The sequence below is a fragment of the Podarcis bocagei genome, assembly GCF_964188305.1.
Source record: "Podarcis bocagei genome assembly, chromosome: 4".
Classification (NCBI taxonomy): Eukaryota; Metazoa; Chordata; class Lepidosauria; order Squamata; family Lacertidae; genus Podarcis; species Podarcis bocagei.
Genome location: NC_138128.1, coordinates 29,356,635 through 29,369,206, shown reverse-complemented (window position 1 = coordinate 29,369,206; position 12,572 = coordinate 29,356,635). Strand labels below are relative to the sequence as shown.

General features: G+C 41.4%; 1 protein-coding gene across 1 annotated transcript in view; it reads right to left on the bottom strand.

The window, feature by feature from the left end:
• Window positions 1–82: 82 nt before the first annotated feature.
• GK5 (glycerol kinase 5) overlaps window positions 83–12,572 on the bottom strand; it is a 31,065-nt gene continuing 18,575 nt past the window's right edge. The window contains exons 7-16 of the mRNA XM_081190361.1: window positions 11,774–11,835; window positions 11,613–11,686; window positions 11,408–11,468; window positions 10,286–10,412; window positions 8,912–9,016; window positions 7,707–7,801; window positions 7,312–7,415; window positions 5,756–5,815; window positions 4,897–5,030; window positions 83–2,932 (exon numbers count right to left, since the gene is read on the bottom strand). Coding sequence (XP_081046487.1) covers window positions 2,781–2,932; window positions 4,897–5,030; window positions 5,756–5,815; window positions 7,312–7,415; window positions 7,707–7,801; window positions 8,912–9,016; window positions 10,286–10,412; window positions 11,408–11,468; window positions 11,613–11,686; window positions 11,774–11,835 — 974 coding nt within the window. The 3' untranslated portion in view covers window positions 83–2,780. The remainder of the gene's footprint in view (window positions 2,933–4,896; window positions 5,031–5,755; window positions 5,816–7,311; window positions 7,416–7,706; window positions 7,802–8,911; window positions 9,017–10,285; window positions 10,413–11,407; window positions 11,469–11,612; window positions 11,687–11,773; window positions 11,836–12,572) is intronic.

Genomic DNA, 12,572 nt, shown 5'->3' with positions numbered 1-12,572 from the left:
ATAAGAAAAAAGACGTGATTTGATTATAGGCTAAAAATGTTGAAACTTAATAAGATATAATTTAAAAAAAGACAATCTCCACTTTTTCAGAGCAGTGCAATAAGATTTTATTAATGAATTAGAAATCTTATTAGTATCTCTGCAAGGTAGAGACAGTCAGCTGAGTAACAGTTTATAAGTAAACAATCTGCCATAGAACTGGCCTACAATATGAAGAAATATTCCATAAACCTTCAGTTCTTGTGCACACATATTGCATAGTCTGGGTTTCTCAAATGTGTATAAACACATACACAAAGTCATGTTAACCCATGTACAATAGTCCATAATAAGGAACAAGTGCACACCTGTAACTGACCAATATAAAAATAAAACCTTTTACAAATACACAACACAGTTCACAAGATGCCCTGGCTATGGGCAGATAAAAATAATTAGTACAGATTGTCACAGAAAATTTCCAGTTTGAACCCCATTTGCATTCAGGCACTTAAGACCATTGCATGGTGACAAATGGCAGGAAAAACCAGAATTCTTCCCTAACAATTCTAACTAGGATGAAAAGTTAGTCACTATTGTGCAGAACTAGCATGGATCATGTGCTTTTAATTTGTATGGTAGGTGTGGAAGGACATAAGAGTGTTTAGTTGTCTGAATGCCTTTGAAGATCATAGTGCTCTCCTTGCATTCAAAGTTATGTTGTGCGTGTCCTAAGGGATGGGAAGGCTTGGGTAGGAGGTGAAAGAAAGGAAAAGTTCTTGAGAGTGATGAAAAGGATAGTTCACTTTCAGAATCAAAGTGGCATCAGTCTGGCAGCCCAGCCTACCTGGATGGAATATGTGTAAGTACTGCTTTATGGAGAGTGTACTGAGCTTGGAGATCCCCTTTGCACACCTGAAAGCTAGTGCCAGCCCACCCATGAGGCAAGGTGAGGTGACCGCCGCAGGCGGCAGGATCCCTAGGGGCAGCAGATCCTGATGTGTAGCTTTATTTCCCCCGCCATTGTTCCTGATGTAGATCTTCACTCACTCTTTCTTCCCTGGTGGAGAGGTGGGGGATGCCATTCTGTTGTTTGGCTCAGGTGCCCAAATCTGTCATGGATGCTGTCGCTGAGATTCCTGCATTGTAAGGGATTGGACTAGATGACCCTTGGGGGTGGCCTTCCAACTCATTTTCCTGGCCCTAGAGAGAATTCTGCCAGAGATCTATTTCACTTTGCTATAAAGCCTATTTTTACCACCACCCCAAAATAAAAACCAAACAGAAACACTTTAGAAGGGCCATCACTCAATGGCAGGGGCGTCTGCTTTCACTGCAAAATGTCCCAGGTTCAATCCGCAACATTCCCAGCTGGAACTTGGAAAGGATCCTGTCTGAAACCCTGCAGAGGCATTGCCTGCCATGGTAGGCACTGCTGAGCTAGATGGGCGAATGGTCTGACTCAATGAAAGACAACTTCCTATGTTTTTAGAGAGTACATAAAATTGCATGAGACTTGTCACTAGTCAATAGATATCCATAACTCTTTGGCCACAATTTTATACAGGGTTGATCTGCAAAAAATATATACATATTCTAGCTGGAAGAAAAATGCTTTCCCAGTGACACAATGATGAAGTATGGGTGCAATTTCCCGGTAACAAGAAGCGGTAGCCTTTGCAAAGACTTCTGCATTACACACAACAACTATACAATTATTGCATGAATTTATTGTACCTGGAAGTAGACTGCAATTTCCCCTTTGAATAACTCCTTGTACTCTATTTAAAACCCTTTTGGTGGGTTTGCTTTCTCTTAAACTGGGCTTGGGCTTAAATGCTGCTGACAAAGACATTAGATGCGCAAGCACAATTTCACATACGCTCTACCTTATCTATTTTATATTCAGGTTGTATTTGCGGATAGAAATGAATCATTGTGGTAGAGTTTGAAACAATGCAAGTAAAACAGATGAACACAAGGGAAAATTAAACTGGGTGAGGGGAGATCTAGTTGTGGTGACATATTCCTTCCAAAAAGAGCAGAAGACAATCCTGACCTACTCTGGATTTGGAAACATCAACTGTAATTGGTTAAATGTAGCAGCTAAATAGGATTAAAAAAAAATTTAAAGGCTGGGGCTCTCTGGAATCCCAAGAATCTGCATTAGCAGCAATGGATCACTACCTTTGGCCACAGGGATTCCTAAACCTTTCCTCACCTATATACCATGGGGATTGCTAACTGATTTCCAACATCATCTGGCAATTCAGCTGATCTCTCCCAGGTGGCCAGGCTTTAATTTCAGACAGATAAAGAAGTGAAGATCATCACTGAAAGCAGAGGTCAGTCAGCTTAGTTGTCTCAGTGCCTCTTACTGCGAGGCAACTCTCAGTGGGCAAGCAGCCACATTCTGTGCTAGGTTGCAGATCAGGATACATGGATGAAATCACAAGTCTGGAAGAACAAGGTGCTTTTTGCTACTTTCAACTTATCATAGAAGCTTCTTGCGTTAAGGTAAAACATCAACAGTAATGTAAGAACAAAAAAATCAGCTAGGACTTTTGCATTAAAGGTATCTTTGTCATCACATTTAGTTGCCTATTACAGGAAGTCGCCCCTTGGGAACTTTGGCATTCAGTCTCTTGAAGGTGGCTACTTCCAGAGGGGCAGCTGGTATGTTTTAATTAACCTCACGGAAGAAGCAGAAACGAACTCTAAAACAGAACTGCAGTTGTGTTTGCATTGTCCTATAAATATAATCTAAAATATTAATTTAACATTTTGCAATAACCCAGTTTCTATGATGTCTGGCTGTACCAACTGAGAGAACGTTGAACAGCTTTCACCCAGTTGCTCATGGCTGGTTCGTATTCCTCCGGCTCCTTTTGAGGCTTAAAAACTATGTCAGTTTGCCTCAGCTGTTTCAGTTGCTCTTTGTCCTTCCAGAATCCTAGAAACAAACATAACAAAACAACAACAACAAAAATCACTCCCAAGCTGAAAAACATAAATGTTGCATCTGGAATTCGTCATACCATATCATGGGGCCACCCAAGGAAACTGAATGCTGGAAGATTTCAGATGGACAAAATCACATGCTTCTTTTACACGGTGCATAGCTGGAATTAACTCCCATGGGATGTAGTGATGGCCACCAACTTGGATGGCTTTAAAAGAGGATTAGACAAATTTATAGAGGATAAGGAGATCTTTGGCTACTAGCCACAATGGCTATGAGCAGTATGCCTCTGGATATTAAGTGCTTGGAATCACAAGTGGGGAGAGTGCTGTTGCACTTGGTGCCCTGCTGTTGTACTCAGGTACTTCATCCTGCACAAGGACCACCAGGTGGGCCTTATTATTGATTTTAAGGTATGGACAAGTTAGCATGGGAGAAGCATTTTTCCTTATCAGGGCCCCAGTCCATTCAGGGCTTTAACTGTTAAGTATAAGCACCTTGAATTCGGCCCAGAAAAATAGCTGGTAGTCAGTTACTTTTTTCAATGGGCGTTTCATGTGCGGAGTCTGACACTGCCATAAGCACTCTGCCCATCACATTTTATACTTGTTGCAATTTTTGAATGATCTTCAAGGACAGCTCCAGGTGGAGCATGTTACAGTTGTCTAGCATGCAGGTTACCAGGGCATCAGTGGCTATAGCCAGGCTATACCTATTTATGGAAGGCCTTGGTTGACACGCCAGCCAAAGATGAATCTAGGCATGCCTAGCCACCAAGGCCGCTTGGACCTGAAGTGACAATAATGGTTCAAGGAGTGCCCCCAAACTATGCAGGTGCTCCTTCAAGGGGAACGCAACTCCATCAAGGACAGGGCTGTTCTCACAACCCCCGTACTCAGGAACCACATATTCACCAATCTTTCATTTATTGGCACACATCCAGCCCATTATCACTTCCAGACATTGCTTTAGGACCAGCACAACCCCTTCCGGTACTGACAGAACAGAAAGATAAAGCTGGGTCGCACTAGCATACTGTTGGCACTGTGCTACAGATCCTGGCTTCAAATAGATGTTGAATAGCACGGGTGAAAAGATTGAACCCTGCAGGCTCCTGCAAGATAATTCCCCCAGGCTGAGCAGAAGTCATACTGTCCTCTGGAACCAACCTTGGAGGACTGGAGCCAAAGCATTTTATTGGTGTCATAGTGTTTAACACCTAAAGGTGTTGAAATAACCTAAGAAAGAACCTGCTGAATCAGTGACCCATCTAGTCCTGTGATGCCTGTGGGGAAACCTGCAAGCAGGATCCGAGCAAAATAGCACTCTCCCTCCTGTGCCTTCCAGCAGTTGGCATTGAGAAAGCATTACTGTGGAAAATAGCTATCATGGCCAGTAGTCATTGTGTCCTGCTTAACTGAATGGTAGGCTTCTGTTTTTAGATTCTCCGCTCCACAATGTCCAGCTTTTCAAGAAACCATAAAATATACCGCCCTCCCGCAACACTTATCTCTCAAGATGAGGTCAAGATGACTGGGTGACTCTAACCCAAGACATAACATAAGTCTAGCCTTATGTTATGAACGATATTGCTTTAAACTAACTTCATTTCTTTACGAAACAATACATCAGGTACACGTGTGTATCCCCATACTTAAATCTCACATGCCTGCATGTGATTTCTTTGATAACCTCCCACTCCAGAGTATCTGGTAAGAAAAGGGTGTTCTGACAGTGGAATCTGCAGTGTTTAGTTGCTATCCAAATTAGAGTATATTTATGCAGGTAGCAGCACAGTGAGATAGTTTGTATTCAGGTGAAAAAATAAGGAACATGAACTTCTGGGAATATTTAGAGGCAAAACCTTGCTGATGTTTGCAATCCGGAAATCAGTTATGATATGGAAAACATGGAGAAAGAGCAAGAGGAAAACAACTTTTCAGAATACTACATACCTACAGCAAGGCCAGCTAGAAAAGCTGCTCCAAGGCAAGACATATCTGTACAAACAGACTTGTTTATTGTTTTGTTAATCAGATCAGACGTCATCTGCATTATAAAATTATTTTTACTGACACCTCCATCAGCTCTGTGAGAGAGAGAGAGAGAGAGGGGGGGGCGGGGAGAAGGAAAAAGGCATATTCTTTTAATGCTTGGATTCTGGAAATTCTGTCTGATTTAGATTATATGCTGTTTATGTAGCCAGACCACCCTCCGTCGTGCCAAGTGTCTTTGCTCTACAGAAGGAAACAGGAGCCTCAACCAAACAAATATTTTAAAGGCTGTAATTCGTTTTTTTTAAAAAAAAGTTTTCATGGACAACAATGGGAGATTTCTGTAAGCCTAAGTGCTGTGCTGGATGAGGAATGGAGGCAGCTGGGGAGAGGGAAATGGGAGAGGGAAATGAATGAACAGATGGCGAGTGTGTATTGTGAGGAAGAACATGGGATGGCTCTGTCCCTGCACATATTTGGAAGAGGCCCCGCCTGTTATGGAAGGAACATCACCTCTGGGAGGTTTCTCGTGAAGAAATGTGGCCCTCAGACTGAAAAAGATTCCCCATACAATTTTAGATCTTTTGCCCATGAAAAGGACCGTCAGACTAACAACATTCTACACTTCTGTAATGTAAATCGGAAATCTACGATTTGCCAAAATGTTATACAAATGGTCACAAGGCTGCTCACTGTAGCGTTTCCAACAACATAAAGGCAGCTGGGAAGTTTTGCTATCTATCGGGCATCTTAAATCAATGGATGATTCCACATAAAAGAAAAATTTACACAGACATTGTAAGAGATAAAATGAACATACCGAAGGGTCGTAGGTGGGATGTCCATCTCTCTTGTGATGGTATCATAAAGCTGTTTGTTTCTTGCAAAAGAGATTCAATAGAAATTAAAGCATTTATACAAAAGTTACATGAACTTCAGAAGCTCAGTATGCAGTTACAAGAAACCACAGTTCAAAACTAGTGAGATACTGTAATTTATAAGTTTTCATAATGGGCTTCAAGTGAGCTATTTTAAAATAACCTGGAGCTGTACAGCTCTTCATGTTTCCCATCTGTATTGCATGAGAACATTTTAGGCTACCTTTCTCAAAGGCTAAAGTGGTGTAAATTAGACAGTAAAACTGCATATTCAACAAACCCACAAAGAGCAGAACATTATAGGCTTACTAAGAATCACCGGGCAAGCCACCAAATCAGTTAAAAAGTTTTGCATTGCTTGTGGAAACTAAACTGTGATGAGGAGCTCCTAACCCCAATGAGGAAAGCATTTCAAAGCCTCTGGGCAAGGAGGCACCAACCTTTTAGAGTCAGTAAGCACACCTGGAATTTTGAGAAACTCATGTGGGTGGTGGTCACATAAGGGCTGTTGCAGGGCGTGATGTAGCACAAAATGGTTGCTGTGGGGTGTGTGGCTTCATGTCTGCCACATCTGGAATGTGGCATCCCCCCACCTCCTCCCAAAAAGTGGGGACAAGGCACCTACATCAGCTAAATGCTGTACTCACTTGTGGAGTGAAATGTTCTGCATCTCTCTGCTGTTCAGAACAGAAGGGAGGGTGGGTACTCACTCCTAGCACCCACTGAAAGTATATTGACTGAGATGTTCTGTCGTAGGAGATAGCAGCAGGCGGAATGGCACCAGTGAGTGCCACACCAACAACCCCTCGTACAGAAGTAACGTCACTAACACTGCCCAGCATTAGTCTAGTCTACACAGAGCAGGGTATGATTTCCCAGTTACTACTGGTGTATGACCTCTATCCACTACAGCAGCAGAACGGAAGGTCACAACTGAGAATAATAATATTTGACAAGGCACACTAGTTACCGTAGAAACAGAGAGCAAATACCTATTTTAAGCTTCTGAGCAACCAAAATATTGAATCATTTACTTTTACATAAATGTTAAAACGTTAGCAATAACAGTGGTAACTTTTGGTATTTGCCAGCCTTTAATTTTCTTTTCCATAGTGAAGGCAGCCTAGAATTGACATTCTACCTGCTCAGTTTGGATTTAAAGATTAGGCAGCAAAGAGGAAGGGACACTGTTTTCAGACAGGTTCTATCAATTCTATGACATTGGAAGGGGAAATACTTTATAGGGGTTTTTCCCTGCCTTGGTTTGCAAGAGAGTGGGCTGCTTTGAACTGAAAGCATGTAAGTAGAGATCCACAACGTTTTGTGGAAACTTGAGTGTGGCCCACAGACCCGGGTATAATTTTTCTGTAACCCTGTGAACTCTGTAGGAACCAGGCATGTCAGAACTCAGAGCAGCACAGAGTGATGGAACGTGTATAATCAAATAATAGCGCAAAAGCATGTGTTGGAGATTTAATTGGATATGCTGGCTTAGTACCTGAAAGCTATAGATTCCAACACAGCTCGAACAAGATGTTTTTTGGTGGTGGAAGATGTAATCCCCATAAAAGAAGTACATGCAAAAGGGTCATTCATTGGGATCTAAAATAAAAAGATATGAAAATAAGATATGCAGGAATTTGTTCTGATGGCAGATGTCTAAGAATGGACTGAAATTATAAGGGGGGGAAAACTTACAAATGACAATAAAGAGGCAGCATAGTAAGAAAAAGGAAATGAAGATCAATAAGCAGTGGACCATTATTCACAAGATAATTTTACAACCAATGAAAAGTGGAAACTATGAAGACTGAATGAAATGTATTTCTTTTTTATGATCACATATATTTTGGAAGCCAACGTCACTTCAGCAAATCAATAAAGTCATTTTACCTGCAATCCACTAAAAGATGGAACAAAACAAACGCCTCCTGAATTTACTAGACTCTGGGCTATTTTTGATGTCTCTTCAGGACTGGTAAAAAGACCTGTAAAAATACACACAATAGGAAGGTTAATATGTCCCAAACTTTTGAAGTTTTCCCCTTTCGACTAAAATCAAAGGTTTACACTCTTTGCATTAAAAAAAGAAAAATATTTCTTGAGCACTCTTTACTACAACAGGTAGTAGTCCCTGCAACTGGCAGCTCAGTTAATATTATCTCTTGGTATCTTGCCACTGCTGGCTCCAGGTTTTGTGTGGTCCTTGAGCCCACCTCCTTCTTGCCACTCTCACCCCTACTAGCTTGCTTGCCTTCTCCCTCCATGCCCATTCCATAGATCAGGCATAGGCAAACTCGGCCCTCCAGATGTTTTGGGACTACAACTCCCATCATCCCTGACCACTGGTCCTGTTAGCTAGGGATGATGGGAGTCACAGTCCCAAAACATCTGGAGGGCCGAGTTTGCCTGTGCCTGCCATAGAGCCTCTGGAGAGATAATGCAAGTCAAGCAGAAGATGCCATTCACACAGTTATCGCTGCTTGCTTGCATGCAGAGAGCGAGAGCAGTGACGACAACAACAAGGAGAAGTAGCAGTGCATCAGCATCATGAGGATCTCGGGACTTCCTACTGGGGGGTGGGGAGTAGCTAGGCTATGGCAGATCTTCAGCCACACAGAGACTGACCCTGTATCTTGTCCTCCCCTTTTGCTGACTTCCAGCACAATACTATTTATGCTTATTCAGATGCAAGTCTTATTGTGCACATGATGCTCACTCTCTAGTAAACGTATTTAGGACTGGGTGGAGAACCCCGGGCCTGGGTTCCAAAAGCAGTCCACTAGGTCTCTCAATCTGGCCTGCAAGATTCTCTACAAGTCATGCCCCCTCTGGAGCCAACACCCCTTTCTGGCTCTGCTTTGCAGCCTCCTTGAGTGTTTCTCCTGCCTGGCAGGAGTGTCCCATTGAACTATAGTGATGCCTGTACAGAGCACTGAGAAAAGGTCAGTAAGTGAAAACCTGAAAATTCTTCAGCTCACTTAAAGAAATACACACTAAATCTCACCCCTACATTTGAAAACTAGAAACATAGTCCTAAGATTGTGCTTTGCACCCTACATTATTTCAGGCTCAAAGAGTTAATTCATGCTACTCACCTAAGCTTTGGGCCCATTTAATAGAATTCCCAGTATCAGAAGCATTTCCTTCAGTTAAGTAGATCACTTCTTTCCCAATCTTCCAACCAACCACTGGATACAAGCCTTAAAGTTGCAAGACATGAGTTTATTATGCATCCTAACTACTATACCACATTCACTTTTCTAACATAAACAGTATTTTATTACATGTATACAATGCATGATATCAATCAGTCACAGGCCCTTGTTGACTTTGGAACTCTTGAAAGAACCCAATAACATACAGTTTGTTCCTGGTGGAAGTGCCCACTTCTGGTTTTTTTCCTCATTTTTCTCAACTGCCCACTTATATATATTTCTCTCTTTTTTAAAAAAAAGAGGCATGCCAAAAGCCATCATCATGATTGTATCAAGGAACACTGTCTACAATCCCTAGAACTACTATTAGAAGCCATCAGGTCTTGGAGCTAGTTACTAAAGTCGAAGCATATTTACTGATTTGAGAACTGCTTTGTAAAAAAGACTGAAAGTGGGACATAGTATGTTATTTTTGGAGCCCGAAGAGGGCTGCACTTGGCCCTTCCACCTTCCTACAGCTGACTAACACAGCCTAGCACCCAGCACAAAAATACTATGGATGGTAGCAGTTTGCCTGACTGATCAATCTATATGATTTTACCTTATGCTGTTTTTATTGTTATTTTTCAATTGTTTTAGCATTTTTATTGTAAGCCATTTGGTGAGGGCTTGCCCTAGAAGGCTGGGTAGGAATGAATGAATGAATGAATCTGTGAAGCTCTATTCCAAATACTGGTAAGCATTATTAGTAACAGCTGCTCCTTGTAGATTCTCTCACAAAGGGATAATGATTTGAACATGTGACAGATGTTGGCCACACTAAGGGAGTATCTTGAAAAACTATATATTTTCTTATTAATATCTATGGCTTCCATCCACAAAGTAGCTTCCACCTCCTCCCCCGTTATTCAGAAGGGCTCACCGACCCTCCAGTGAGGTTTTTTGCAGGGTAGCAGGTGACTGACGTGGATAGGAGGGGACAGGAATCCTTTCTTCCATGAACAGCCTCAAGTTAATCTATCTCAGGATTCAAGCCTTAGTTGCCTTAGAACCTCATTACAAAATAAAAGTAACATTCCATGCTGAAAATGACTGAGTCTAAAATTATTGTTTTCCAGGTTTATGCAGGCAATATCTTTCCATTTTGGTTGGTGGGTCCTCTCTAGTTTTTTGTTTTTGTTTTAATTATCTTTTTATATATAGTTGCTATTGTAAATTGGTTTTATTTATTTTTTTACAATATAGCAGTATATAAATATTTGAATAAAGTGTTTGTTGTCAGCCATTTTCAGAACGCAAACATATAGGCTTTACCTTTCGTAGATACGTGAATTTTGCTTCCAGTGTTAACATCCCAAAACGTACCAGTCCCCATGGTGACCTTACTATCACCTCTTTCAAAACAACACTCTCCAAACATGGCTGCCTGTTGGTCTGCCACCTTCAGTACAAAAAAACAAAACAAACAAACAAACCAGGTTGTCAAGGTAATTATGTTTCTGTGTTAGTGTATGTACTTTCCTTTTTTGGAAGGAAGGGGGGGGAATAACAGGAATAGGAGTAGGAATAGGAATAGAAATTGGACAGAAACATAGGAAACTGCCTAATGTCAAAGCAAAGCCTTGCTTCATCTAGTTCAATATTGTCTACACTGACTGACAGTGGCTCAAACAACATGTGGCATTGGATTTGCATACTATTTGGGGTTCATTATCCAGCTAAAATTTTAAACAGGTGAAATGTTGCCACATTTATGTCCAATACTTCAGTAAGACCAGAGTCAGCGTCAGCAACCAGCATACTAGGAAAACTGCCTGGACCTTACTACAAATCTTTGCCCTGGATCCCTTTAAATTTGTTTTCTTGCCTGGCTCTCTAAGCAGCACTAGGTGGCAGGATCTAGCCAGCTTTTCAATTTCCCAGAATGCCCCTAACAGTGTTGAATAGAACCCATTAGGTTGAAGGGATATGAAGGTTCCCTCAACCGTGTTATATTAGAATTTAGTTCACTCTAACAAAGCGAAAGCTTCAAAGGGCAAGTGCATGGCTACTGAAAAAGCATGCCCTCTGGCTAGGAAAAGCATGTTTTGTAGGAGAAAGAGAAAGTAAACACAGAAGACAATAATTGACGTAGAAGGAAGTTGCTGATTTTAAGATTCGTCACATACAATACTGAACTATTTCTTGAACTGAATTTGTTTATTAGATAACAAAGTACTGCACAGAAGTGGCGTGCCACACTCCAAGGAACTGGCACCCATTTTAAGAACTTCAAAATAGGCAAGTTCAGCCTGACGTAGCAGAAACACCACAGACTGGCCTGCACTTTGAAAGTTCTCTCTGGAGACTTCTACTAGGACTAATATCCTTGACTAGTACCCAACTGGATCTAAAAATATTTCTAAGGGAAAAGGGAAAAAAAGGTTTTTTACTTACCAAAGCTGCTATTGCAATAGGCACTCCAAATATCTCAGCATCAATTGTTCCAAATTTATGACTTAAAATAAAAATAAGACATTAAAGGTTATTGCCCTCATATCAAAACTATAATGAGTGAACAAAAAATAAATATTCTAGAAGTGTGAAAAGTGTGCCACTTCTATACTAAATCAGAGAGGGGGGGCTTATTTATTAGACTAACCTTGTGTCCTCCACTGGGGGGAAAATTGATACTGGAATGGAAAGAAACTTGCTAATGAACGCACTCCACTGCAGCTGAAATCACATGCATATGAAAAAGGGGGAGTTAAAAGCAATACAGAGTAAACATTGAAGCAGCTTTGCAGAGAGAATTAGTCATACCTTGAAGGGATCAAACATTGCGGTTGTACTGGCATTTGAGTAGTCTGTAGCATACACCGTACCTGGGGATTAAAAGGAACAAATACTAGTGAATGCTCAAAAACACAAAAAGATTACAGTGAAGATGTGGGAACTTAATGTTGGAGGTCTGAGTCCTGCTCAGCACCTCATTTGAAAAGTACAAACACATTATTGCAGACAAGCATTTGTTTACGGTTGTCTTCTTCTAAGAGGATATCCTTTTCAATTTTTCTCCGATACAAAACCAGGCAGTTCATTCAAAGTAACGTACTACTAGTACTACCACCATTTGTGTTAAGTTGTGGGAACATATCAGACGACACAGCGATTCTTCAAACAGCTCTTGTTTATTCACAGGCCAGGACAGAACTGAACTGAAGGGTTCAGTCAGCCTGCTTATATAGAGCTCAAGTACAATGTAACTGTAACAATTTTCTAAAAGTATCCAATCACTGAACGTCACTTTTGATCCCTTATTTGCATAACTATCTACAGTATCCCCCTGCTGGCCCAGGGTGAGAACTTTAGTACATAACAATTTGTTTACCCCACCTCCGGCCGTAGCAGCAGTAGCAGCTCCCCACATGCACAACACAGCTGAGGAGAAATTGAGGCTGCAGCATTCGGAAGTTGGAGGGGAGGAAAGGCACAGGAGAGGAAATGGATGGAGAAAGCAGCTAACGTAAATGTGTGGGAAGGAGAACAAAGAATGGGAAGGAGAGAGACAAAAGTGGTGGTTGGGCTGAGGGAGAGAAAAAGTACCCAGGGGTGATGCTGC